This window comes from Fomitiporia mediterranea (assembly GCF_000271605.1).
Source record: "Fomitiporia mediterranea MF3/22 unplaced genomic scaffold FOMMEscaffold_2, whole genome shotgun sequence".
Classification (NCBI taxonomy): Eukaryota; Fungi; Basidiomycota; class Agaricomycetes; order Hymenochaetales; family Hymenochaetaceae; genus Fomitiporia; species Fomitiporia mediterranea.
The window spans coordinates 3,081,667-3,107,181 of NW_006760387.1; the positions used below are offsets into that span (position 1 = coordinate 3,081,667).

General features: G+C 46.3%; 11 protein-coding genes across 11 annotated transcripts; 7 read left to right on the forward strand and 4 right to left on the reverse strand.

Annotated features, from left to right (window-relative positions):
- Positions 1–871: 871 nt before the first annotated feature.
- FOMMEDRAFT_165506 (Isochorismatase hydrolase) lies at positions 872–3,158 on the forward strand (the record flags this gene model as incomplete). The annotated part of the gene is made up of 6 exons (XM_007263015.1): positions 872–910; positions 961–1,053; positions 1,172–1,252; positions 1,325–1,523; positions 1,581–1,600; positions 1,822–3,158. 6 exons carry the CDS (start codon positions 872–874, stop codon positions 2,566–2,568), a joined length of 1,179 nt encoding a protein of 392 aa, XP_007263077.1. The 3' UTR covers positions 2,569–3,158.
- Positions 3,154–4,476, reverse strand: FOMMEDRAFT_131640 (cell cycle checkpoint; the record flags this gene model as incomplete). The annotated part of the gene is made up of 7 exons (XM_007263016.1): positions 3,154–3,263; positions 3,340–3,462; positions 3,568–3,742; positions 3,818–3,918; positions 3,952–4,132; positions 4,263–4,366; positions 4,434–4,476. 7 exons carry the CDS (start codon positions 4,474–4,476, stop codon positions 3,154–3,156), a joined length of 837 nt encoding a protein of 278 aa, XP_007263078.1.
- A 405-nt stretch (positions 4,477–4,881) lies between these two features.
- On the forward strand, positions 4,882–7,047 carry FOMMEDRAFT_77412 (cysteine proteinase; the record flags this gene model as incomplete). The annotated part of the gene is made up of 12 exons (XM_007263017.1): positions 4,882–4,953; positions 5,021–5,153; positions 5,207–5,332; positions 5,387–5,479; positions 5,536–5,705; positions 5,764–6,092; positions 6,156–6,210; positions 6,254–6,322; positions 6,384–6,520; positions 6,578–6,683; positions 6,745–6,767; positions 6,840–7,047. The coding sequence occupies 12 exons, from the start codon at positions 4,882–4,884 to the stop codon at positions 7,045–7,047; spliced, it is 1,521 nt and encodes a 506-aa protein (XP_007263079.1).
- Positions 7,048–7,564: 517 nt separating this feature from the next.
- On the forward strand, positions 7,565–8,653 carry FOMMEDRAFT_131642 (dihydrodipicolinate synthetase; the record flags this gene model as incomplete). Its single annotated transcript, XM_007263018.1, has 3 exons — positions 7,565–7,681; positions 7,738–8,019; positions 8,117–8,653. The coding sequence occupies 3 exons, from the start codon at positions 7,565–7,567 to the stop codon at positions 8,651–8,653; spliced, it is 936 nt and encodes a 311-aa protein (XP_007263080.1).
- A 347-nt stretch (positions 8,654–9,000) lies between these two features.
- On the forward strand, positions 9,001–9,963 carry FOMMEDRAFT_165509 (uncharacterized protein; the record flags this gene model as incomplete). The annotated part of the gene is made up of 3 exons (XM_007263019.1): positions 9,001–9,027; positions 9,081–9,598; positions 9,652–9,963. The coding sequence occupies exons 1-3, from the start codon at positions 9,006–9,008 to the stop codon at positions 9,961–9,963; spliced, it is 852 nt and encodes a 283-aa protein (XP_007263081.1). The 5' UTR covers positions 9,001–9,005.
- A 1,562-nt stretch (positions 9,964–11,525) lies between these two features.
- On the forward strand, positions 11,526–12,673 carry FOMMEDRAFT_152133 (NAD-binding protein; the record flags this gene model as incomplete). The annotated part of the gene is made up of 8 exons (XM_007263020.1): positions 11,526–11,819; positions 11,872–11,917; positions 11,971–12,084; positions 12,142–12,168; positions 12,220–12,285; positions 12,348–12,416; positions 12,473–12,504; positions 12,569–12,673. 8 exons carry the CDS (start codon positions 11,526–11,528, stop codon positions 12,671–12,673), a joined length of 753 nt encoding a protein of 250 aa, XP_007263082.1.
- A 386-nt stretch (positions 12,674–13,059) lies between these two features.
- FOMMEDRAFT_117805 (NAD-binding protein) lies at positions 13,060–14,587 on the reverse strand. Its single transcript, XM_007263021.1, has 8 exons — positions 14,191–14,587; positions 14,098–14,143; positions 13,923–14,036; positions 13,843–13,869; positions 13,728–13,793; positions 13,574–13,642; positions 13,322–13,427; positions 13,060–13,258 (listed from the first exon to the last, which is right to left on the reverse strand). The coding sequence occupies exons 1-7, from the start codon at positions 14,497–14,499 to the stop codon at positions 13,378–13,380; spliced, it is 681 nt and encodes a 226-aa protein (XP_007263083.1). The 5' UTR covers positions 14,500–14,587; the 3' UTR covers positions 13,060–13,258; positions 13,322–13,377.
- Positions 14,588–15,272: 685 nt separating this feature from the next.
- FOMMEDRAFT_102780 (NAD-binding protein) lies at positions 15,273–16,776 on the forward strand. The gene is made up of 9 exons (XM_007263022.1): positions 15,273–15,762; positions 15,810–15,855; positions 15,909–16,022; positions 16,073–16,099; positions 16,152–16,217; positions 16,284–16,352; positions 16,422–16,450; positions 16,537–16,642; positions 16,706–16,776. Exons 1-9 carry the CDS (start codon positions 15,454–15,456, stop codon positions 16,744–16,746), a joined length of 807 nt encoding a protein of 268 aa, XP_007263084.1. The 5' UTR covers positions 15,273–15,453; the 3' UTR covers positions 16,747–16,776.
- Positions 16,777–17,437: 661 nt separating this feature from the next.
- On the forward strand, positions 17,438–18,725 carry FOMMEDRAFT_152136 (NAD-binding protein; the record flags this gene model as incomplete). The annotated part of the gene is made up of 9 exons (XM_007263023.1): positions 17,438–17,746; positions 17,794–17,839; positions 17,893–18,006; positions 18,066–18,092; positions 18,155–18,220; positions 18,301–18,369; positions 18,432–18,457; positions 18,514–18,619; positions 18,685–18,725. The coding sequence occupies 9 exons, from the start codon at positions 17,438–17,440 to the stop codon at positions 18,723–18,725; spliced, it is 804 nt and encodes a 267-aa protein (XP_007263085.1).
- A 329-nt stretch (positions 18,726–19,054) lies between these two features.
- On the reverse strand, positions 19,055–20,187 carry FOMMEDRAFT_152137 (uncharacterized protein; the record flags this gene model as incomplete). The annotated part of the gene is made up of 2 exons (XM_007263024.1): positions 19,055–19,375; positions 19,429–20,187. The coding sequence occupies 2 exons, from the start codon at positions 20,185–20,187 to the stop codon at positions 19,055–19,057; spliced, it is 1,080 nt and encodes a 359-aa protein (XP_007263086.1).
- A 342-nt stretch (positions 20,188–20,529) lies between these two features.
- Positions 20,530–24,515, reverse strand: FOMMEDRAFT_102784 (PigN-domain-containing protein; the record flags this gene model as incomplete). The annotated part of the gene is made up of 19 exons (XM_007263025.1): positions 24,317–24,515; positions 24,035–24,243; positions 23,963–23,980; positions 23,756–23,900; positions 23,522–23,688; positions 23,328–23,472; positions 22,986–23,278; positions 22,899–22,929; positions 22,647–22,839; positions 22,211–22,592; positions 21,950–22,140; positions 21,798–21,888; positions 21,631–21,739; positions 21,228–21,576; positions 21,154–21,168; positions 21,030–21,099; positions 20,859–20,973; positions 20,750–20,788; positions 20,530–20,678 (listed from the first exon to the last, which is right to left on the reverse strand). Exons 1-19 carry the CDS (start codon positions 24,489–24,491, stop codon positions 20,530–20,532), a joined length of 2,886 nt encoding a protein of 961 aa, XP_007263087.1. The 5' UTR covers positions 24,492–24,515.
- Between the last annotated feature and the right edge of the window lie 1,000 nt (positions 24,516–25,515).

Consider the following 25,515-nt stretch of genomic DNA (forward strand, 5'->3'; position numbering starts at 1 on the left):
CAGTAGATAAATTAAGAAAAAATGCCTCAACCTGACGAAAAGCAAGGAAAATAGATAGTTTGAGAGTGTATATACTCTATGTCTGTCATTTTATTAGATCAACATCTCCTACTTTGCCTGACATTCTTTCAGATACTCCTTCATTTGAAGGAGTACACTCTGATAAAACTAGAGAGGTACAAGTGATAGATGTGGACAATATTTCCAGTACCTCTTCGGATGATTTACAGATTTTGAACAATAATAAAGCCTGGTCAATATAACTGGTTGCCTCTTTCTTTTTATTTCTCTTAGATATATCTATTTATTATATAGGTTTCAACACTGGTAGACTATAAAACACAATATAATTGCTCTCAGCAGTATAACCAATGTCTGAAATTAATATTACACCTAAATTTTCAGCTCAATAGAGGTACAGCACAAAATTCTTTAAAATTTCCTTTTTGGAACATTATAATGATATTACTAATATACTGACTAAGTGTTGTCCACGCGAGGTTTACCACGCCTCCAGAGGCCCAGCAAAATGACCTGTGGAAAACTAGTTTCCCACAGGCTCTCGGGAGTTTCCACTCGTACTCTAATTTGTAGCATAGAAATAGAGCTCAGACTCAGAGGAATGGCGTATGATATTTTTATAAATAGGGCCCTTCACAGGCCATGGTTTATGCCGATTCATCCACACGGATAGAATCATATTCATTGACGCTTCAAAACTTTCAACTAACTACCAGTCTACCACCAATGAGTTCTCTTGAGTCTTATCCCCACCCCCCCACTAATCGATCGAGCGTCCGGTACGAATAAACGGATGACGGCATAAAGTTGAGGCTGATAGGCTCAGAAGAGCAGAAGCGGAAGCTTGACAATGACATTGACAAGAAGCACGCCACCTGTGTATGCCTATGTACGTGTCATAATACCTGTATGATAATACATTATTCTTCCGAATGAAAGGCGCCTCCGTCCGACAAGTCCAGACCATCAATAGACATTAATGCGCCTATCATATGGAATGATCTGCGAGTCCTCTTTACGGAAACAGATATTGTATGCATATTCAAAGCATTCACCTAGTATCCGTCAAAGTCCAGACGTAGCTTTTACACTCTTGAATGGTACGAGAGACTAGTACTACTAGTGTCTATAAACTCCTCATTACTCACAGGGCTTAAGAGCGATCAAGTCTCCTGACAACACTACGGCCGTAGTGCGCGGAGAACGTTTGATTGGAAGGCCAGCACATACGGTGAGTGTGCAACGTTCCATATCACAAGTCTGGCAAGAAGAAGACTTCTGAAGACGCAGGACCACTACGTAGGCGGCGCTGATGTATGCGAGAATATTCACGCATAAACAGTCCGAGTCAGTAATATGTTTTGTTCAATTGGTAGGCCGAGGACAATGCACGTTCCCGGACTTCGGTGTCAGCGGCGTACTGCGGAGCGATTGGGGGTTGATACAATCTCCCACATTTGCGCTTGAACGAGGTGTCGGCGTGCTAACGGAAATCACGGGAGGTAGGGGTCGAAACATCGATTTCATAAAGGGCGGAACATAATAGGACGCGGACACAGAAGACGGGGCGCTGAGTGAAGTGAGTCGCAGCAGGCAGGCAGACCGGAATCGGGCCATGACCCATGAGCCAAAGAGAAGACAGTAGTATAAATTGTAACGAAATATCTATAAAGACACGTTTCCATACACTCTGCGTCATCTCCTTCCGCACACACCTTCGAGAGCCTTCCAAGACACCTGCACTAGCTCTCTAGCTACCTGGCTGCCCCACCCCCGCACAGAGAGTCACTGCCGGCATAGACGCGCCATCGCGTCCATCGCCCACATTTCCGCAAAGCAATCGGTCTCTGGCTGGTTCTACCTACACCCGAGAAATTAACAAATAATCGAATTCCGAGACTCCACCAGCAGCCGAGCCGATTCGCTACGCGGTCCGATTCCCACATGGCCGACGTTCCGAGCACCGCGCCGTCAGTCCACCCGCGCAAGGTCCTCCTCCTCGTCGATGTCCAGGTCAACATGCTCGCACAGCACGGCGGCGGTGTACCCAACGCAAGCACCGTCGGCGCTAACATCGAACGCATTCTGAGACTTGCCAGATCTGCGCCCCACCCACCACTTATCGTGCACGTGCGAAACACTGGCGAGTCTGGCGATCCGGATGCACCGGGAACACCCGGTTGGCAACTCGTGCACCCACCCCGCGCTGGTGAGCCTGTCATCGACAAGACGAAGAATAACGCGTTCGCTGGTACGCGCCTTGCAGAGCTCGTCGATCGTAAGGCCGCGCTTGTCGTCGTCGGTATGCAGAGCGACTTCTGCATCCGTGCGACGTGTAGCGCGGCGCTTGGACGCGGGAACACGGTCTTTCTCGTCGAGGACGCACACGCAACGTACGATCGCCCCGAGGCGTACTCTGCATCCGGACCTGTGCTTATCACACCCGCACATAAGGTCGAGAAGGAGATCGAGAGCGAGTTGGAGGAAGCGGGTGTATTCGTGGTCAAAGTGGAAGATCTGCCGCATATTTTTGACGAGGATTCGTAGCAATTACCTTCGGCGGATAACTAGGAGTCTAGGATTACCCGCCGATACACTGCTCCAAGCTCTCGGCTCGGAAGACGGGAGACGGGTTTACGAGAGCTGAAATTTGTTCTTTTCTTTTTTTACGGTAGCTGGTTCGCGAAGTGCTGGTTCACATTCGGGAATTGGACGTACAGACGAGTGAGAGTAACGACAGCCAATCGCGCCACAGTTCAACTTCAAGGTTATACGCGCCTGTGAGGAGCGACCTGTTGCATTTCTATCGACTTAGAATTGGGTATCTTGTATTTCTTGTTCGTCCTCGTTTCTTGGGTCTTTGATGGTTTCAATTACATCCTCGTTTCTCTCTTCCTCGGTACACGACACCTCGGATTTACACTAGTTCGGAGAGTAGATTAGGATACGTGCTTCGTTCGGAACCGCACGCCAAAGGTGATAGGGTAGTATTGTAGCGGTACTGGACGGCCGAAGCAAGCAGCGTCTCATGCTGGTTCCGAGTAGGTCGGCAGAGAAGAAGGACAGTCAAGAATATTCTCGTATCCGTTGTACTCATCCTCATCTGTATTATACATACACCACCATTCTAATCTAATCTACACCACTGAGTCGCGCAGGAATCCAAAATGTGAGCACGCCGCCTGCGTCCTGGACATCTCCAATGTAGACGTACAGAATCATGCAATGATCTTCGCATATACCTGCAAGTATCATGATAAAGTTCAGTATTGCGTGTGTGAAAGATAAGAAGATAGTATTGAGCGAATGAGAACGCACATGCGATAGTCGTTGTGGAGACAACGTGGCTGGAGAGGAACTTGAGGAACGCGCGAATCGAGAGATGCACGCCGAACCATTGGTCCGGATCCGGTTCTGGTTCATCACGCGACCGCTCTGAATCTTGCGTAACCGTTTGCGTGTTGGTAGCTTGTGAAGCTTGTTCGTATTGGATGTGATATTTAGTTCATGCGGAACGACAGGCCGAGGGAAGAAGATATTACTAACCCATGTTCGGGATGATACATTTTGACCACTCCGTCTTGACGCGTACTTGATCGGATTCGACGGTGAGTCGGAGACCTCCCTTGTGATTTGCGTAGATGCCGAGAACGTCTGCCATTGAGCGCATTCTTTCTACGACGGTTCGTAGTTTCTGTAAAGGAGGTAAGAGAATGTGGATCTGGATAATTTAGTCCCATTCATTCTTGTCAACAGGGTAATCGAATGAAGGAAAATAGATGAATAGGCAACGTACATCCGGTTCAGGGCACAACGGTTCCTTCAACCTCGCCATCTCAGCAGGTTTCAGCACGTCGATTAACACGTCGTGTGCGACACTCGCGCGTCGCGTTCCTCCTGGAGCGCCAAACGAACCAAGTCCGGCACCACTAAGTGCAAGTACGATCTCAAATGATAGCACAGGATGGGCGTGTTTCTTCGCGAGCTTCATCACGACATCGGAAGAGGATGCTGCTGAGCGCAGAGCTTGTAGGAGAGCCTCGGGAGAGAGAAGGAGACTGATTTCGTTATTTGCATTTGATTGGATGCGATAGTCTGTAAAGAGGGAGTCCTGCTACGCATGAGATTCTTGTTGCGGAAGGGCTCTCCAGAAGAGTCACGCACAACTTTTATCGTTCTATTTCCTCAATCAGAACGGTGTTATGATTTATAGTAAGGAATGTGCCTACTTACGACCATACTTGCACACCATCTTCGGTCTCTTCGTTGCAGATGATATGCATTTCTGACTCGGTAAACCGTACAATGCATCGCTTCTGTAACTTTTCAATGGCTTGGATAATTCCTGGATAAAAATGCGCGTTATTTGAGTGAGAAACGCGTCCAACGCAATGCAAACTAGATGGACGCACGTTGGAAGGTCTGGACATGATCAATATTGGCACGAAATCGCATCGTGACAAATGTCTTCAGATATTAAATGAATGAAATAATAGATATATACGTGCTATTGATACAGCGTGAGATAAGGAGGGATAGCAGAGCAGTTGTCGAGACTCGTGCAGGGAAACGCGAGTGAGACGCAAAGCGCGAGGTGGCGCGGCAGTCGACGGATCACCCTGATCGTCGTACGTAAAAATATCACGTGCACGTACAGCTCTGCTTCTGCTTCTCTGTGGCAAAACCGCTAGGGTATCTACTTATTGTCCTGGTCCAGTAGCCATGGACGTCTCCATGTCCTCCCCGCTCACAGCAACAGCCGCCATGGATATCGACGCCAACACGTCTGGAGAGAGCGTGGCTGATGCCCGGTGTCCTCATATCGACGGTGCGTTTTCGGTGGAAGCAGCGCGTCTGTCTATGTTGCGTAAGTATAAATCAGCTGTTGCATGGGGTGCATCGAGTAGTAGACGGGCGGCGAAACGGCGAAAGGTGTGTGCCATATTTATGCTATTAAGTGGTGGATAGATTTGGGTGCTAAAAGAAGTTTGTTTTCTAGTTGCAAACTCCGACGTGTGGGACATGCGGACTTGTCCTGCACCGACCATTTATATGCCTACATTGCTCATACGGAGGATGTTGGAAGGACAGCCACATTCTTGCGCATATGAAGGATCTGAATCATCAATTCTGTGCGCTTTCATTCTGTTTCTTTCGCGTGCCGTGTCTGAACATGCCCCCGTAGGTGCTGACGTTAAGACTGGTTCGGTCTTCTGCATAGAATGCGACGACATGATCGCAGACGATACATTTGAAGAGCTCTTTCATGCAACTACGCTTCACGTGGAAGAGAAGGAAACCACGTTTGTCTGTTAGTCTTCTCTATTCTCAAACCCGACACACACAACTGACCGCTTTCTATCAGCGCAACGAAAGAGGCGAGAAACTTACAAACCATGGCAGCCGGAAGCAAAGGACGAGGCTGCACTTTCAAGCGCAACTCAGGTGGCATGCAGCGGTAAGTGCCCCGGGTGTATACCTACGTGAAAATAGGACATTCTAACCTCCGATTAGGTCGGATAGGACTTCTTAATCTGGGGCAGACATGCTTCTTGAACGTCATTCTCCAGTCTTTCTTGCACAATCCCATGCTCCGCAATTACTTCTTAAGTGACATGCACAATAGCAAAGCGTGTAAAATCAAGGAGTGTATGTGTTGCGAACTTGACAAGCTGTTCTCGGAAGTGCGTGGCTGCCATCCTTTTCCAAATACTTGTAAATCTCTTACGGTTACGATGTTAGGTTTACTCGGGAAAGACAGTGCCCTTTGGTCCTGCGACCTTGCTTGCCACGACGTGGAAGGCATCTCCCGAACTTGCAGGTTATTCACAACAAGATGCGCATGAGTTCTTCATATCCGCTCTAAACCACTTGCACAAGAGTGCGTACGGGAACACGAGTATTTCGTGTAACTGCGTTGTACATGCCGTCTTTGGTGGACAGCTGCAGAGCGATCACACATGCGGCAAATGCGGCAGTACTTCCAGCAAAATTGACCCGATTCTAGATATCAGTATGCAGTTGAAAGGTAACGGTGTTGAGGAGGACACGCTAGCCGAGTGCCTCCGCAGGTTAGTCTTTTGTCGTATTGCTTCCGTTGATGTGCATGTCATGACCATTTGCTTTTATCACAGATTTACGCATCCAGAGACAATGACGAAATATAGCTGTAACCGATGTGGGCCGCAAGTATGAGTGATGCTTCAGGTCGTTATCCATGATGCTAATTTAGTTTCACCAGCAAGCGACAAAGCGACTGTCTATTCGCAAACTACCACCGGTATTGAGTATACAGTTCAAGGTATGCGCCTTAAAGCTAGAGAATAGCGACTACTTCTCTGAACGTCTTTCCTGTGTCCTAGCGATTTGAGCACGAAGGTCAAAACGGCAAGGCAACTCCCAAAAAGATCGATACGCATGTGCGCATACCCGCTACATTAAACATGTTGCCATATACGACGATAGGTATCAAGAATCAAGGGGGTCAAAAGGAGCGGTTGTAAGTGATTTTGTTGAACCAATTTGTTCAGCAGTCTTCTTGACTTTTTTATTTCAGTTTGGGGCCGGGCGTACTCTACGAGTACGACCTTTTCGCAGTTGTCAATCATGATGGGCAGATCGACACGGGACATTATACGAATTATGCGCGATCGCAAGATTTGGTATGTCTGCGTCCTACGTAGTTTGCTTATATTATACTAATCTTTGTATTACAATTATTAGTGGTTTCGATTCGATGACGACAAGTAAGCATACAACAATTATTTTAATAAAATCATTATCTGATAATCCTATTTTTATTTTATTTTACCTCTCAGAGTAGCCCATTCATCACTTAGCGACGTACTCAAATCAACCGTGTATATGTGTTTTTACGTGAAGCGACATCTAGACTACAAGCCGTTCACTCTTCCAACATACAAGATTGCGCGAGAAAACGAGGCCGTTAAGGAACGGGAGAAGGAGAAAGAAAAGGAAGCATCGCGCCTACGTGAAGTTGAGGAGGCTTTGCTTGGTATGATCTGAGTGGAGCCCGATTTGCACTCTATTTTTGCTATTCATCGCATCTGGACATTTCGCGCATACCTGAACATTGGAATTTGCGTTATCTTATTGTTGTACAACAGCTGGAACTGCACACTCTCTGATTTGTTAGGAATGTAGATATTGATCACTGAACATTGACGCAGTGTACTTTTAGAAACCTTTTGATACACAGATACTTTTGATGAGGGAGATACATATAGAAGGCACAGTGCATAAAATGCGCTTATTTTGGGAAAAGATATTGTTGTGATAATTTTAGGTCGTTCACACTCGTAGATCCGCCGGAACTGATTAAAGGCTGATAAACCAAACTTCTCACCGCCACCGCGATATCCTAGTATCTTCCAAGGGCGGCTCGAACGTGGACATTGCTTCTTACGCCGGTAAAGTAAGCCTAGCATTCGCTGTACTTTCGTTTGGCATCAAAAGGTCTACTGAAATGACCTAGACATATGTTTTTCCGGATAGGGATAGATAATAACTAGTGCATATAGCCATGTCAAAAGCGACGCCTCCACCACCAGGAATCTATGTTCCTGCAGTCGTCTTCTTCACCGAGAATGACGAGCTTGACATTCCTTCTATCAAATCTCACGTACTTCGCCTTGCTAAGGTCCGTTTGTTATATTTAATATCTTGACAAAAGCGATTAATAATAAAATTTTACAGGGCGGAGTAACGGGAATCCTAGTACAAGGATCAAATGGCGAGGCTCAACATCTTTCTCACGAAGAGAGGATTCTCGCTATTCGGACGACTCGCGAGACGCTTAATGAGAATGGATTTACGAGTGTTTTGGTTATTGCTGGTACTGGTGCGCAGTCGACGCGCGAGACGATTCAGCTGTGTAAGGAAGCGCATGAAGCGGGAGCTTCGCATGCGCTCGTGCTTACTCCGTCTACTTGGTTACCGCAAATGACGAAAGAGAATATTATTCTCTTTCATCGTACGGTCAGTGAACCAGTCCTACTAACCAACCAAGCTGTAAAGTGAATAATATCGAGATTCGATACTGAAGTTTGAATTTTTTTATTTTTTTCACTGACAGGTCGCAGATGGATCACCAATCCCGACTATGATTTACAACTTCCCCGTCGTTACCGCAGGTATAGACCTGGACTCAGACACGCTCACAACGCTTGCTGCTCATCCAAACATTGTCGGAACGAAACTGTCCTGCGGAAATGTTGGCAAGCTCACTCGCCTCACTTCAACTTTCCCCGCGTCCGAGTTTGCCGTGTTCCCCGGGACGTCGGACGTATTCGTTCCTTCGCTTCTTGTCGGAGGAGCAGGAGTTATCGGTGCCAGCGTTAACATCCTTCCGAAAGTGCACGCCGAAGTCTACAGGTTGTGGAAGGAGGGAAAGACAGACGAGGCGTTGAAGTTACAATATTTACTTGCTCATGGTGATTGGGCGGTGAAGAGAATTGGTGGGATCGCTGGACTGAAGGCTATCATTGTAAAGGAATTCGGGTACGGATCAGGTAGAGTGAGAGGTCCTCTTGTTCCTGTGTCAGCGGAAAAGGTGGATGCTCTTCAGCAAACTAAGCTCCCAGAGTTATTTGCACTGGAGAAGTCATTGTAGTCGTAATGGTATAAATTGAGGTCCAGGAAAGCTGTGTTTTGATTTTATGAACAATTGAGAATTAAGTAAGTACACAATGGAGTCGCTGCCTACCAAACGGGTAAGTTAGATTGTTATGCATGATGTAATCTGTCAACACGTGTGTGAATTTCATCGAGGGTGAACCTGCTGGTGATTATAACGCGATGTCCTGCCTTTTCGAGTATCCAGACTTTGAGTATACTCTTCCTCTGTCCTGTAGGTTCAAAAGCGCGTCTGTGCAAGCCCATTATGCATCCCCAAGTCCATCTCGACTTTGCGAACTTGAACGCTGTACACTATGCCTCCGATCCGTGAGCATGCTTATAGCGAAATGACCTTTGTCCATCACATAGGTAGGTGTTCTTTTCTGTGTGAGCCTTTGCAACGGTTCTTAAGTACAGTATAGGTACAATGGATTCTCGTAGCTATGGAGACCGCTCAAGCTCTTCGGATTATGTGCATCAATCACCAGACATTGCTCCTGAGCGATCCACGATCCTACCGACCTCGAGGAAACGTCGTTCACCCAATGCATTCATCCTGTTTCGGTCGCATTTCATCGCAACCGGGCAGGTTCCTCCAGGCATGGTTCACCAAAATGATGTATCTCGCCATGTTGCGGAAGTATGGAAATCGCAGTTGACACCGTCGGATCGTGCGGTATTCTTCAAGAAGGCACAGGATGAGAAGGTCCGGTTTGACGTTGAGGGGCCCAAGGTGCCTGTAAAGAAGAGGAAAAGCAGGGCAAAAAAGACGTGCCAATCGAGTCCACCAATATCAACCGCACTTCCTTACCTTCCACGAAGCCCCACTTCCGCCGTGGACGCTGTGTCCGATGCAACAGACATGTCTCCTTCAACGTCGAGTGCGATGCACCTGTCGCCGCAGAGCTGTTCTTCACCGATCATTTATACTCCTGTCACAGTAAGTCGTGATCGTTTGACTACGACGTGCCAGTTCACCTAAGTGATCCACAGCCTAGTGATGCATCAGTCCCATTCCCCGCACCGCAGGCGATGCATGCTATTCCTCCCGATTTGTTCAACTGGGATTTCCCGGTGGACAATAATACCATGGGTACGGGCGAAAAAAGATCGCCGACGTCCTTCAACAATACACCAGCTACCGTGTCTTCCAACGCTGGCTATTGCTTCGACGGTAACATACCTCCCACAGACCTGGATTTCAATGCACTACATCTGGACTTCAGTTTCCCAATATCAGGCCTGGATATGTCATTTCTCGGTTCTGAATTCCTTCTTCCTCCGTCGTTCGAGAATCCCTTTTAAACCGTCGTTCATGGCTTTCCGTGCCTAAATCATAGCAGCCTTCCTCACTTCATGTGCCTTTCACTTTTCCCCTCTCGAGTCTTGACTGTTAGTGTGCTATTCTCCAATCCTGCAAATGCTTTGATGAACACTCCTTCGTTCGAAAAGCCATTCCATCTGCGATCTATTTGATCCTATTCCAATCAACTGCACTTCATGCTCGTTTTATTTGGTTTCAATGGTATAACTCTGGATAATGAAATCTGCACACGTGGACTGCCATTGTCTATTTCCGATGTACACAATATGAACGAGTATTGAACTTGTCGAAGGCGGACTGTTATAAAATGTTCATGGTGGTGTTCCACTAACCATGCCACGACGTTGACAAAATCTAAACTTTCGATTCGAAAAATGCTCCTTGCGCATAGTCGCGAAATGTCACGGTCATGTGATTGAAAGTCACAAGCGTTTTGATTCCGTGCGAGCGGTATGGTGTCGCCGCAATTCTCATGCTTGTCTCTCCTTCCTGATACATCGTACTGTAGAATCTTAAGCACAACTAAGTATGAACGGACATGGATGAAATTGGGTAGTAATGTTGTCCATGGGTCATGCATACGGATCAAGGTGGCACTTACAACACGACTGCAAGCCAGGACTAGGGTATAATTAGTAGTAAGGGCCCGTACGTCATTTGCCAGTGAAGTTGATGGCAGCAATTATCCCGTCAACCGTAATTTCTATGAATTTAGTAACTGACGTTTTTATTATACATAGTGTGTACATGAGAAAATGAGCTTGCTGGATAAAACTTGGGCTCGGCCGAGCTACGTCAACATCATCTGACTGCACCTTGCAGTTAGGAAGTTGGCTTTCCTTACTTACTATGCTTGGGAAATTGTTCCGAGCTACTGCGGGTATTCTCTGGTAAGTTTTCCATGGTGAGCACATATCTGATCATTCATGCGTTATCTAGGTTCAAGATGTCTACATTGTATCGGTCGAAGAGTGTCTGCTTCCTTCGATTTGGACCTTTCTGAAGCCCATATACCCAACGACTTCAACTCGTTCCAGTTTACTTTGGCTCAGTTCTACTGATTCTAAGCAGTTGAACTTGCATTTGCCTTCGCCCGTAACATCAATAACCAGCAACCAACTGCAGATAAACATTGGATAGCTTCACTACACTCTTGAAGCGACAGACTATACTCATGACGTCACATACATATTTAACCTCTTCTTCCCCTCAGGAGTAAGCCGGGGATCTGGAGTAGTATCTCTTTGGGTGTTCCACGCAATCTTCACTTAACTATCGGACCTCAGTGAGAAGCGGCAGTGCTTTCTTTGCAGGGAAGCCTGTCAGTCTTGCTTCGAGACCCTAGCAAGCACTGAAATAGCCCTGGTCACCGGGCCTTGTTCTATTCGACAACTGAACTTCGTTGCTCCTAATAGTAGCTCTTAACTGCAATGCTGCTGCTGTATTGATAGGATGCTCCGAGCGGCAAAGCTCTCCACTAGGTTTATATAGGTGACTCTATACTTTTTTTGATGAGTACTGAACGAGGTCCGCTCCCTCCACAATGGTGGAGTCATTCGTCCCAGACGTCCCATTCAGCAGCTATACGCCGAGGGTCGCAATCGTCACTGGTGGCTCTCAGGGCATCGGATATGCTATTGCGAAAAGGCTTGCGGATGATGGAATTGATGTTGCTATTAACGATGTACGCTCAAAGCAACAACAGATTGACGCAGTTGTAGAAGAAATCATAAAGAAAGGCCGACGTGCAATCGCTGTACCAGGAGATGTGTCCTCCGAAGCGGACGTCATATCTATAGTTGAGAAGACGGCGAGTGAACTAGGAGGTGTGGATATCGTAAGAATTACCTCTCACACTGTTAAAGGTTTGGTTCTGATTGTGTATAAAGATGGTCGCAAATGCAGGGATTGGCACGTTCAAGTCCATCCTGGACAGTATGTGCAACTTAAGCCAGATTACCTCGTAACCCATCTGATGTTACCGTCAGCCACACTTGAGAAGTTCGAAGAGATTCACGCCGTCAACAACCGTGGGGTCTTCTTATGCCTTAAATATGCTGCAGCACAGATGGTCAAGCAGGGTCGTGGCGGAAGACTAATAGGTCTGTTCTCTAACGCTAGTGACATTTTAATGTAGAAAACTAAACTTCAAAATGTAGCTGCAAGCTCGGTAGTCGGAAAGACAGGTCTGTAATATGCGCCAATACCATGGCTGCCCCCACTTATTTTAACATTAGGAAGTCTCGGTTTTGCGGCTTACTGTGCTTCAAAATTTGCTGTGCGAGGCATAACGCAATCCGCCTGTACGCTGCTGTTCACAGCATGTAGATCAAACCTTCCAACATGATATTTTTCTCTCCGCTAGCTGCAGATCTACGCAAATATGGAATTACGGTCAATACATATGCGCCCGGTGTCATTCGTACTGCTATGTGTGAGTGGCCCAGTAATATTTCTGTCGACTCGTAATATAAACTATACTCCTTAAAGTGTCTGGACCCGATGACGAATCCATTAAAACGGTAATACATTTATTTCAACCGATGTGACGCATTCGATCGTTCACACTCACCATACCTCTTCCAGTTGTCTGCAAATCCAATATTCGGCGAACCCGAGACAGTTGCCAGTCTGGTCGCGTACTATGCTAGACCTGAATCCTATTTCATAAATGGTATTCACTTCCGTTAACCATCTTCTTGAGTAATTCTGAGTCCTTGTCCTGTAGGACAATGCATTACTATTGATGGTGGATCCATTCGTTATGATTGAATGTAAGCTACGCAGGTGGAAATTAGATAAACGACTTCGAACAAATGCATAAACATTGCAATGATGGAATGTCTCTGAGCCCTTGCGGTTCTTGCAATAGCAGAGATTCACTAGTGAGATTTGCAGTTTATATACAGTGAAGCAAATTAAAAGTTTTAATTGTTGGTATCATTTTTGCTGATTCAAGGTAACAAATACCAAGTGAGCAAGAATGCTTAATTTTTTCCTGAAATATTAAGATGCGTGTGAATGTACGGCTATATCACTCTGAGAACTATTGAAGGTCAGACAATGGTTGTGTGGTTCCTAAACACAATCGCCAGATAGGCCAGGCATAGCAAGATGGAGCGAGCCATTTCGCAAAGGATGCATACATGTACATTTACTAGCAAGAAAAAGATATATATTCTTGACAATTCCAGACAATTCCAGTTTATGCACATCCCCATTTGTTTGTGAATCTTCAATCGAAATGAATACCTCCATTAGCAGAGATAGTTTGTCCTGTACCAAAAACGTGTTTCCTTATTAGAGACAAGTGGCAGTAAGACTGTGGAACAAGCTTACCATTGATGAAGAAAGATTCGGGTTTTATCAGATATGACACTAGGCTTGCGATATCCTCAGCCTCTCCAAGCGGAAAACTTGCGAACGGCCTCATCGCAGCAGCATACTAAGAAGAAGAGGTACAAGCTCAAAGGGATGGAGATAAAAAGAACTGTAGTGCTAACCTGCTCGGGGTCGGTAAGTCCAGTATTTAAATATCTCCTTCGTCAGCACTGCTATTGCATACGAGAGTACTTGAAAAGATGGACTCGCCTATATTCGTACGGATTGATCCAGGCGCATATCCATTCGCTGTAATACCGTGTCTGCTTAGCTCGATACCTGGATATATTATGATGAGGCAGGCATCACAGTGTGGTCCCACTATTAGTAACTGAAACAACCCTTAAAGATGGACGAAGCTTACTGGCAGTCTGCACTATTCCTCTCACGGCAAACTTAGAAGCCGCATAAGCTATCAAATTTGGTGCTCCTGTGACATAGTAATCAGATACCAGAATTCTGTAGAAGGCGTTCATAACCTTGTTTTCCCAGAAAAGAACTTGCAGCTTTGTACAAAGTCCGTCAGTTTGCATATCTAAGATCATTGATTGAGACCAACCGATCAATCTTCCACCCCGACCTTGCTTTATCATCTGTAGTGCGGCATACTTGAAGCACAAGAAAGTACCACGCCCGTTGACATCGAGGATTTTATCATAAGTCTCAATGCTAGCTATTATTAGCGATGGTTGAGGTCTGGCATCGTGCTTATTACTATTGAAACGGTAATTTACTGTGAAGAAAGCCACAAAATTGAGTGATTCCCGCGTTCGCAACCATCTGCTCTAAGGTTATCTGTGGACTAAGGTACGGAATTAATAACTTACAATATCAACGCCTCCTAGGTCCTGCACTGTTTTCTCGATAATGGAAATCACGTCCACCTCAGAGGATACGTCTCCTGGTGCGGCAATTGCACGCCGACCTTTATTGCGTAACTCCTCGACAACGATATTGATCTGGTCTCGTTTTGAGGTAATATCGTTGACGGCGATGTCGATTCCATCATCAGCGAGTCTGTGAGCAACGGCATACCCGATGCCTTGTGCAGCTCCTGTAACAATCGCAACGCGCGGTGTATAGCTACTGAACGGAGTAACCGGGACTTGATCATCTTTAACGAAAAGCGAGTCCATCTTAAGCTACCGGCGAGGAACTAGTGTCAAAAAAGCTCAAATACGCAGTTCGCCAAACCGAGATCAATGGGAAAGTAGGATGGGAGAGCTGGGTATGGTTCGTGAATTCATAAATAAGCTTGGATAAGACGGGCCGACAGTCATACAGCAAGGTGCTAAACGGGAATTTCCCATCCCCACACAGCAGAAACAATTCACAGATCCAGCAAATCGATGGACACTCTGCATCTAAAGCTCGCATGCATGGCATGTTTCAGTCAAATGACCACAGTCGAGGAACCAATACTTGCATGGAAGTACGCCGCGTGTGTAGAAGTCGAATTCAGAGCAATTTGAGGTACAACGAGAGGATAAAGTAATCTGTCCCGAGAGCAAGAAAGTTCATAAGTGTAAAATGTCATAGGACCCCAGCGTACGAATTTGTGTCGACGCGATTTTGAATCCACAGACGGATTGGCGGCATATCCATGAGTTTAAATGCTGGATGACGGAGAAATCATTTGTCGTGCACGTAGATTCGGTCGGGGTAGAATATAAACCAATCATGGGTCTATCCGTCCAGTGTCCAAAAAAAGAAGACATATTACTTCTCACGGGCACGTGCTAATGCTTTTTCCATCACGTAAGTTCTGTCTTCCCTCTTGCGCCATGCAAGACTAACATATTTTGATTATCGTCACCAACGCGCTGCTTTCGGAATTTCAACTCCCCAATAGAGTTGACACATTCTCTCTGAGTCTGAGTCTGACGCTGGTGCCGCTGATGATGTTCCAGCGGCGTTGGGGATCATTCAATATCTGTATACCGCGGTCATCAGGCTTCGTCGCACATAGCGTGCTTTAAATAACAGTGTTTCATGCATGTCTCTGTCCCATCTCGCTCTCGAACACGGTGGTGAACAACCTCTCTACTCGGATTCAATAGTCCTTAATCGTTCTCTGTCGCCAGCCTGCTATGGATTCGCTTTTCACCCAAGACGATCAGGCTCCAGTCACTCCGTTCAGTAGCTATACGCCGCGTGTCGCAATCGTCACGGGCGGTGCACAGGGTCTAGGATATGCTATTTCTAACAGACTCGCTGACGATGGAATCGATATCGCAGTTAATGATATCGCATCTAAGCAAGACCAGATAAACTCTGTTGTCGAAGAATTGCGTAAGAAAGGTCGGCGTGCAATTGCCGTCCCAGGAGACGTATCCTCAGAGGCGGACGTGATTGCCATTACTGAGAAGACTGTGAAGGAATTGGGGAGTGTGGATATTGTAAGCCATTGGTTTCAGGTCCTAGCGCAGAACTAACTTGAGAGTAGATGGTTGCGAATGCAGGAATTGCACGGCTCTGTAGCTTCCTTCAGAGTAAGCCTACATTCACATGAAGGGTCGATTGAGCTGTATCAGTCACCCCTTAGCAAGCGTCGATACTTATGACAGTGTCCTTGGAATTAATGCTCGCGGTGTTTTTATGTGCTTCAAATATGCCGCGCTGCAGATGATAAAGCAAGGACGTGGCGGAAGACTCATCGGTGGGCATATATTTCAACAACATAACTGGGTAGCTAACAATCGATAAAAGCCGCGAGCTCCATCATGGGCAAACAAGGTCATAGTATAGTTCTTTACGCATGTAATCGTTGCTGATTGCTTGAATACAGGATCACAAAATTTGACAGCTTATTGTGCTTCTAAGTTTGCTGTGCGTGGGATTGTGCAGACCGCAGGTGAGTGGTATCTTCAGTCGTATCACAAAATGTAGCATGTATTAATATGTCCTGCGATTGTTTTAGCTATTGAATTGCGCAGACATGGTATTACGGTGAATGCATATGCACCTGGACGTATCCAAACGGGAATATGTATGTGACTCTTTTCAAAGCATGAAAATGCCGCATGTGCGTGGCAAAGCACTAATAAAAAATGTCAAGCAACTGGAGTGGCTGTTGATACTAAACAGGTCGGTCTTGCCCGTTTTCTAGGGAAAAATTCGCCCTATGATTGATGCTTACTTTCGGTGTGTTCCTGGATTGTGCTATTTTCCAGCGTGATTTGGTACTCGGTCTGCTTGCCAATGCCCCTAATGGGGAGCCGGAGAACGTTGCTAGTCTCGTATCGTACTTGGCGAAGCCCGAGTCTCACTTTATAAACGGTAATGCAAAGTTGCACCCTCATAGATCGTCTCAATTGGGACTGAACCGCTGTTTTTATATAGGGCAAGCCATTACTGCTGACGGAGGTTTCCGCTTTGATTGAACACCATTGTCAAAGAAGAAAGTAAGAAATAGGGCGCATGTATGCTGAAACCATCTGTCGAAATCGCAGGTGCTGTTGGTACACTCTTCCGTAGAATCGGATTTGCGTGAATATATGCTCTGCTGACTGTGGCTTAACTTCTCACCATTGGACTTGGATAAGCCATTCCTTGATTGTTGGGGACAAGGTTTCCAGTCACGGTCCTGGATTATGGCACAGTGCGCGCCCTCCGGTGAATAGGTGAACGAATGCAGCAATGGACAAAATAAATCTCCGAATTCCATCCGCATAGTTGCGTGTATTTCCATCTTGACGTTGTTCTCCTGTGATACGTTGCAGTCAAATGACTGGACTATATCAAGTATGGGCGTCTTCAGGTGAAAATATGTTGACCGACTCTTTATATCTGTTCATTGTCTGGACAGCGCGGATCCATAAAACTTTCCCCATATCTATTAATATGCTGATATGAGGAGAAAATGTCGTATCCGATCTGATAGCACTTATCTAGGGCGTTATTGGAGGCTTAAAATATGGTTCTCGTCCAACCTTATCCAAGTCTATGCATCATGACTTGATGCTGACTTGGCTACATGGCTCCCTTGATCTTCCTTGCTATTTATCTTGGCTCAGGGAACTGCTTCGTTGACCTGATCTCTGTCTCCCCACTTTTCTCTATTGTAAGCTCGGGATGGAACCGCTTTTCATTCAAGACGACAAGGCACCAATTATTCCGTTCAGTAGCTATACTCCGCGTGTTGCAATTGTTACAGGTGCTGCACAGGGTATTGGATGTGCCATTGCTCACAGACTTGCTGATGATGGCATCGACGTGGTTATTAATGATCTTGCTTCAAAACAAGATCAGATCAAAACTGTTGTCGAAAACTTGCACAAGAAAGGGCGGCGTGCAATTAGTGCTCCAGGAGATATATCTTCAGAGGCGGATGTGATCTCCATTATTGAGAGGACAGTACAGGAGCTAGGTAGTGTGGACATTGTAAATCAGCGGTTCCTCCTCATAGGTCAAAACTGACTTAACAGTAGATGGTTGCAAATGCAGGAGTTGCTTTGCTGCGAAGCTTTCTTCACAGTAAGGTTACATTCTTTAATGAAACTTAATTAATCTCCAATGATCGCTTCTAGCAAGCGTTGAAAGTTTTGACAACGTCCTTGGAGTCAACGCGCGTGGCACTTTCTTGTGCTTCAAACATGCCGCACTGCAGATGATAAAGCAAGGCCGAGGTGGACGATTGATTGGTTGGCCCCCTTTTATCCAATGATCATGCTAGTAAATCATACTAATGGACTGCTCAAAGCTGCAAATTCCCAAGTGGGAAAGCAAGGTTATTACTTAATGCCTTCTCCAGCGAGATTCAGTATTGTCTAACTAACTAATGACCTGTAGCATCGCAGAATTTGGTTGCTTATTCTGCCTCGAAGTTCGCTGTGCGTGGAATAGTGCAGACCGCCTGTAAGACTTCTTTGATCCGTTATAAATGCTCGGAAACCCAAAAGAAGAGTTACGCTTAACACTTGTCGCAATTACCTCAGGCATTGAGTTGAGAAGATACGGCATCACAGTAAATGGATATTCACCTGGAGCTGTTCGTACAAACATGGGTATGTTAATCTTTTGGTGTACTGTCATGCACGATAGGAATGTTGACGGTGCTATCATCAAGATACCGGAATTACCGACCCCAAGCAGGTCAGGCTCACAGTTCTTTTAGATCTCGATTCCCTTGACTTAAAGTCTGTTTCTAGTATGTCGCTGCGATGGGCCCACTTGCAAGCTGCCCGCTAGGGGAACCCGAGAATATTGCAAGCCTGGTGGCGTACCTAGCGAAGCCCGAATCTTTCTTCGTTAACGGTACATTTACTGCATAATCTCAGACCACTCGGATTTCCTTGACGATGCTTACACTTTTGTTTCAGGGCAAACCATCGGTGCTGATGGAGGCTATCGTTTTGATTGAAGGCTCATGAAGAGAAGAAATAGAGCGTGCATAGATAGGACGTGTCAGAAGTTATTGGGAGTGTTGTTCTTGCATAGATCTTCTCACGAATAAATTTGTCTATACGCATCCTATGGGCATGACTTGATCGGTTTCAATGCTCTACGTGTCTGGTAATCGCGCTGAGGGGTCCCATAACCTTCACTTTTTTTGATTACTTTGGTTGAGTTGCAGAAAATAATATGCTTGTATCAAGCGATCGAAAGAGAAAAGGTAATTCGCAGGGGTGAAAAGCATGTGAAAGTGACGAAGATTGATGTGATAATTACACGGTAGACACAAGCGAAGTTTTAAAAAGGGGTTGCAAACGGCAAAGGAAGAAGAAACTCAGGAGCCACAGGCTCGAAAAATGACATATCTAGATCTGCTGGCTGAAAATTAAAGTCGAGCTGCAGTGCATTGAAACCCGGGTCCATCAGAGGCATACTGCAGTCGATTATATAGCTAGAGGCGGAAGATTCGGGTAACGGCATCATGTTAGAGTTGGTAGGCGAATCTTGGTTCTCCATGCTTGGAGTATGATTGTCCACCAGGGAATACCAGTCGAACAGGATAGGAGGGATGGTATGCATTGGCTGTGGTGCAGAGAACGCGAGTGGCGCATCACCGACCTGTAGATAAGCTAAGTGAACATCCGCCTTGTAACCAAAAGACTTTAACTTACTGTTGGAGAAGGATGAACATTAGGCGAAGAATAGTTCTGTGGTGAGAGCTGCATAGCACTCGGGATTGAGGAAGACGTGCTGGGTGCTTCGAACGTATCGTCAGATGAGGAGGTAGGACTTGGTAGAAGGTCAGGGTGGGCGGTTGAATTTGGTGAGCTCGAATGGTGCGCCTTCTTTGACCTCCTCCTCTTCTTCGCAGGTTCTCTAGGTCCCTCAATGTCGAACCGAGCCTTCTCCTCTTGTGCTTTTTTGAAGAATATGGCACGATCCGATGGGGTTAACTTCGATTTCCATACTTCTGCAACATAGCGTGAAACATCATTCTGGTGAACCATTCCTGAAGGAACCTGCCCAGTCGCAATGAAATGCGACCGGAATAGGATGAATGCGTTAGGCGCCCGGCGTTTCTTTGATATCGGTGGGATCGTGGACGGCTTAGGAGCAATGGTCATAGGCCGATGCGGATGTTTCAAAGAGCTTGAATGGTCTCCATAGCTACGAGGAACCATTGCACCTATACGGTACTTCAGCACTCTCGCAAAGGCAAAGACACAGCGAAGAACACCTACCAACGTGATGTACAAAGGCCATTTCTCCATAAGCAGGCTCACGGATCGGAGGCATAGTGCAGAGTGTTCAAGTTCGAATAATCGAGTTGGACTTGGGGATGCATAATGAGCTCGCAACGATGCGCTTTTGAAGCTGCAGGACAGAGCAAAAGTATACTCAAAGTATGGATACTTGAAAAGGAAGGACATCGCGTTATAATCACCAGCAGGTTCACCCTCGATGGAAATCACATCCGAAGGACACACGTGTTACTCCTCCAAGGGTATTCTTTCCGAGACTCTATTGTCTGGTTCTGCGTTACCTAATCAATTGTTTTGAGGCATGAAACCGGTGAGTATTAATATTCTGGCTTCAACTCGTACCATATTTGTAGGTATTGTGTGAGGCTGGATACCCTCGAAGATTGGAACCAGGGAGTCAAAGACAAGAAGAGGGTACTAGTACTAATTTAGAATAACAATCTACTAACCAGAGAACAAGATAATCGAGATAAATTAGATACCAAATACTCAAGTACTACTCAGAAATTCCTATAATCGTTTGATTTTCTTTCCTTCTGCAGAAGACGAGACATCTCGCATAAGCCAAGCCCCAAGTGCACAGATTCCCGCAGACCATAGAAGAAGCAGTGACGTGATGACGAAGAAGCTGATGCTTTGTCCGATCTCGAGCCATGAACCTATCACAGTACAGACAGATTTAAAGTTAGTTACTCTATCGGCGCATAAAAACATAAGAAACGAAACGAACCCGTATCGGTTACATTCAAGAAAAATGTGATGGTCATTCCTGCGAGAGAAACTCGGTAAGTACAACTATTACATTACCATTTAATATACTGCAGTGTCAGGAAACGAACCATCGGTAAGGCTAAGAGCAACGAGGAACAGCGCAAAAGGCGGCATGTTGAGGTCTTGGCTAAGAGATGTAAGCGCCGCAGACAGCATCACGTATGGAGCAATGATCTTGAATATCTGAAAACACAATCTCGTTCATAGTTCGATTGGAGCAACTTAATGTCGTAACTTACCAGAAGAGCCCCCATGATGAACGGGCTGAAGATAGGAACGAGACGATAAACAGGCTCGAGATAAAATGAGCTGGATCATAGGTAAATTTAGTGTTCTTTTCTCAACCTATATGGCTAGACTCACGATATCGATGCAACACTTATAGAACGATAATTAGCGTCGAAATTCTGCAGAAGTATAAGATGCACACTACTCACTTTCCTGTTCCAAAAAATGCAACCTGGACGAAAAATAGGAAGAACAGCGCAATGCGCACGTCGTCTGCACATAGGTTGTACTCCCGCAAAATTTTCGAGGAACTTTTAGAAACATTCGCAGCATCCCCATCCGTGCTGGATCTGCGAGCAGTAGTACTCGCTTTCCGGACTGTTGCTTCCGCCTCTACCCAGACGATCAGCGCAGCGCAGTAGGCAAGGTAAAATAGGCCCTCTGCGCAGATTGAGAGCAGAATAAAGCATGGTGCGAAAGCTAGGAACAACGTCAGGAGCTTGGCAGACCGTGGTTGGGCGCGGAAAGGGAAAAGCAGTGGGAGAAATGCAGATGTTACTGATTCGAGTCATGAGTTAAGACATGACTTATCCACGAAACGTGAAGACATACCGAGGATAACCCAACCAAGGACCTGATTAACCAGGGGAAGCCCTTCTTTTGCCGTAAGACGACGGGCGGAGTCACCTGTAACAAACAAGGCTAGAAGAGTGAGAGTAAGCTTATTCGTAGCGTTATCAGCATCTATTCAGACTGATAAGGATTGCTTAATGACTTACCTGAGCCATATGTTGGCTTCTGGAGTTTCGATGCCCTATCTTATCAATCGCGTATAAGCCAGAAGATAGCATCGCAAGGCCGCCAGATACGCTGGACACAAGATTAGCATACGTCAGTTGACATCCCAAACCGATCGTTCTCATATGCATACATTACACGTAGGTCCTCACTTTGCTCCACATTCCTAAGAGGAAAGACCGCACAAATGAGGCAAGTAACCATCCATTTATATACGAGATATGGCTTCGTTTTCGTAACATTTGTAGGCCAAGCGAGCAAGGGCCATAGGAAGGCCATGGCAACAAAACCGACGCTCCAAATAGAGCGATGTTTATAAGCAAACTGTTTTTATTTCACGATTTGTGCTTAGCTTTACCATCGTTACGTCTAAATGTCGAGTTCTGCGACTCACCACCATTGCCTGCAGCGCTGCGAACGTTGTGACAATTATCCATACAGCATTACGGACGCCCTTGTCAGACAATGAAAGGGTCGTCCAAGATCCCGACGGATTACTGCTTGCGTAGAAATGGGAGACACGGAAAGCGACCGTCCGCCAGAAATATAACGGGAAAGCGACATATAGATAATATGACCATGGTTCGCCTTGCAGTACAAACAATCCGAAGAACGCAAGCAATATGCATAATGTCGAAAAGTCAATAAGGAGACTTGATCCAGGAGATTTAGTCGAAGATTCTCCCAAGTGCTTCATGAGAAGCGCCGTCGCACTGAAGGCAGACCAGCCGAGGTAGCCTACGGTGACAATCACTCGCAGCATGACGCGATCATACCTAATAGACGAATATTAGCCAGGTGCTTCGAATTGCGATACGCATTTTACATACGTTTCTAAATAACGCAAACCCTCGAGCGATAGTCGTATTAGTTCGGCAGTCTCCTTGCGGGCCTCTCTCCATTTCTGTGCGTACAACAGTTGTTCGATGCGCAAGAGATGACCCGAGCCCGGAGAGCCATGCGCGTCTCGCGTTGCAAGGCCCGGGAACGGAATGAAGAAAATCTTCTTCATCGCCTTGAGCCCTAAACATACAAATTAATCCCATTAATCCAGGAGTACGGTCGTGAAATATGCTACATACTATGCTTTACTCGGTAGTGTTCAAGGATGGTCTTTAAAGCAAGATGTAAGTCACCTTAACAGTCGTGAGAGTATGCAAGGGACATACTTTTGCATTTGCAACGGCAGCCTTTACTACTGCATCTTCTTCGCTAAGTTTCAAATATCCAGTGTGTTCAACATCGACATCGGGCAGAACGCCAACAGAGTTAGCAGGGAAGTTAATGCCGAGCAGTGTGCTCATTAATGATGCAAGATCTGCTTGTTCAACATCGCGTCGAACGAGGTGAGAGAGACCCCATGGACGCGAATATTCATCGTGTGAGGAAGGACGCGAATCTGGCAACGGTCCACGGACTCCTGCGCCCCATGCGATGAGTGGCGTGCGTGTACTGTCCGGATCTACCCGTGGTTAGCATTCACATTGTTGAACAATCTGCCTCCTACTTACTCCCATCACCATGATTCCCGATATTTGACATGCCATGGTCCGCTGTGAAGACGAAACTCGTCTTATCGTCTTGGAAAAATTCATTAAAGAGCCTCTCTGTTTTCTCCACGATCCCGTCGACAACTTGTATGTTTTGCATATATTCCTGCTCTGCATTAGTTTGCTAGGCTTAACACTACGTTCAAAGAAAGAACCTTTGAATGCGGACGGTACGAGTGTCCAGTCGTGTCGAGCCCTAATAAATGAAGGAAGTATATCACTTTGTCCTCACGCAAGTCCGCGTCCAGTGCAGCGTTTGATGAAGCATTCCTAAAGAGGGTTTCCAACTGGTCCAGGACCCATACGTCCAGCTCCGTCGCATCTTACGGTTGTCATTATACCATAAGTCAATTCTGTTTCCCTCGTAAGCGAAGTACATGTATTCGCACCTCTAGTGAAGTCCTCGTCCTCTTCATTATACGACCAAGTTTTCACTCTACCTGGAACAGCACCTTTAGCGAACATAGGCAAGATGTCCGGTGACCCAAACGAGAACGTGTAGCGAGACTGGTTAAACACCGAATCGAAGTCGACCTACAGAAGTACGCCTCCATGAGGCCTATCACTGACAAAGATTGCATAGAGATTTGTCATACCGGATTGGATTTCCATCCCTACTTGCCTTCGTTCAGCAGCCCGCTTTAAAACAATGACGTGCATATACGCACCTTCGTTACCGCCGACACATCCTCATACATCCCTCCGATAATTGCAACATGCCCAGGTCGACTCTCGGTCGGCACTCGCGTATGCGATACACCAAATGCTCCTCGTGTTTCGACTATGCCACGAAGGTAGGGCGCGACGATTTCAGGAGAATCGGGTATAGCAGGAAACGGTTTTAGGTTATACAGCAGGTCTGCCCGCAATCCATCCGCTACACGAAATTTGCGATATGCAAGTTGACTTGTTTGTCATCTAAATGCTTGAAGCGGGTTGAAGTTACCGACCTACGAATAGAACGAGACGCTTTGCTTCCGCGGTTCCCGCGCTAAAGTGCTCCATGCCATGTACAACCGGGCTTGTAAAGTAGCAGTCGAAAACAGACATAATGTATGTTATGTGAAAAAGTAGCCCGAGGAGCAGAGTCCATGATAGCGATACCGTAAGAGGTCTCGAGAACATGACGGGTATTCAAGTTCAGTGTTGACACAGGAAGGAAGGTATATTATCCGTATCTCGCAAAGAAAAGAAGGGGACAAGGGTATACGTATAGGTATTCAATCTTATAAGAGCCTCATAAGCTGCACATAAGAATTTGAGAAGAGGCTTGCCGACAAGCTCAAGGTTCAAGTGACACGTCGCAGACAGCGCGACGTCGGCGTCGAATCGCCGTCGATGCTGCCAGTTGTGGCAACAAGTCGATCACGTGCAAAGACTATGGCACATCAGCTCGACTTTGCACTCGACCCAGTTTTGCACCAACGAGCGGCCATCTCTTCACGTCGTGTGCTGGTCAGAAAGTTGAGGCAGCAGTTGCCCAGCATGCTAATTTACACATGTTATGCGCTGTACCACAGGCCAGAACAGGACATTTCCTTATTCTAAGAACTGGCATCAGACGAAATGATGTCCTTGACTCCTCCCTGAGTCCCTGCCCAAGGAACCGCTACCCAGTACGAAACGTATACATTGCACAATCGTACTGAAATGGCAAAGTGGCGGCCTTGAGTCAAGATTGTGCTCTCGGATCTCTCCTGATATTACGTGCACTCCTACAGTGCTCCTGTTCTATAGGACTCGTTCCTTACTTTCCCTACTCTTACCAGTTCTTTTGAACTTCCCACGCTCCTTACTACCTGACCGTAAGTCCTCATCCTTTCAACACTGTCTACACGACAGGAGACTCATGATCCCATAGGTACAGGTCCACTCTTTTGATTTTCTTTCCCCAACCGTGCATGCAGCCGGTCATCAACTTACTTCCAGTTGAACTATTAAGTGAAGTCTTCAAATATTGCCTCCCAGAACATCCAAGCTTCAGGTCAGAGTTCGCTCCTCTCCTGCTAACTCATGTATGTCAACACTGGCGAACCGTTGCCCTGGAGACTCCGGAGTTGTGGACTGAACTGCACATAAACAACCCTGCTCTCAGACGCAAGAACATCCTGCCTTTGCTATATCTTTGGCTAGAAAGATCTGGCACTCG

What these genes read in the sequence shown, in the direction of transcription:
- FOMMEDRAFT_117805 (XM_007263021.1), bottom strand. Translation starts at nt 14,499, where the DNA reads ATGGACTCGCTTTTCGTTAAAGATGATCAAGTCCCGGTTACTCCGTTC. An exon ending in TTCTTTTCTGGGAAAACAAG is followed by an intron (nt 13,794 to 13,842) that starts GTTATGAACGCC and finishes ACTATGTCACAG; the next exon opens with GAGCACCAAATTTGATAGCT. An exon ending in ATCAATCCGTACGAATATAG is followed by an intron (nt 13,428 to 13,573) that starts GCGAGTCCATCT and finishes TCTTCTTCTTAG; the next exon opens with TATGCTGCTGCGATGAGGCC.
- FOMMEDRAFT_102780 (XM_007263022.1), top strand. Translation starts at nt 15,454, where the DNA reads ATGGATTCGCTTTTCACCCAAGACGATCAGGCTCCAGTCACTCCGTTC. An exon ending in AATTGGGGAGTGTGGATATT is followed by an intron (nt 15,763 to 15,809) that starts GTAAGCCATTGG and finishes ACTTGAGAGTAG; the next exon opens with ATGGTTGCGAATGCAGGAAT. An exon ending in TGGCTGTTGATACTAAACAG is followed by an intron (nt 16,451 to 16,536) that starts GTCGGTCTTGCC and finishes GCTATTTTCCAG; the next exon opens with CGTGATTTGGTACTCGGTCT.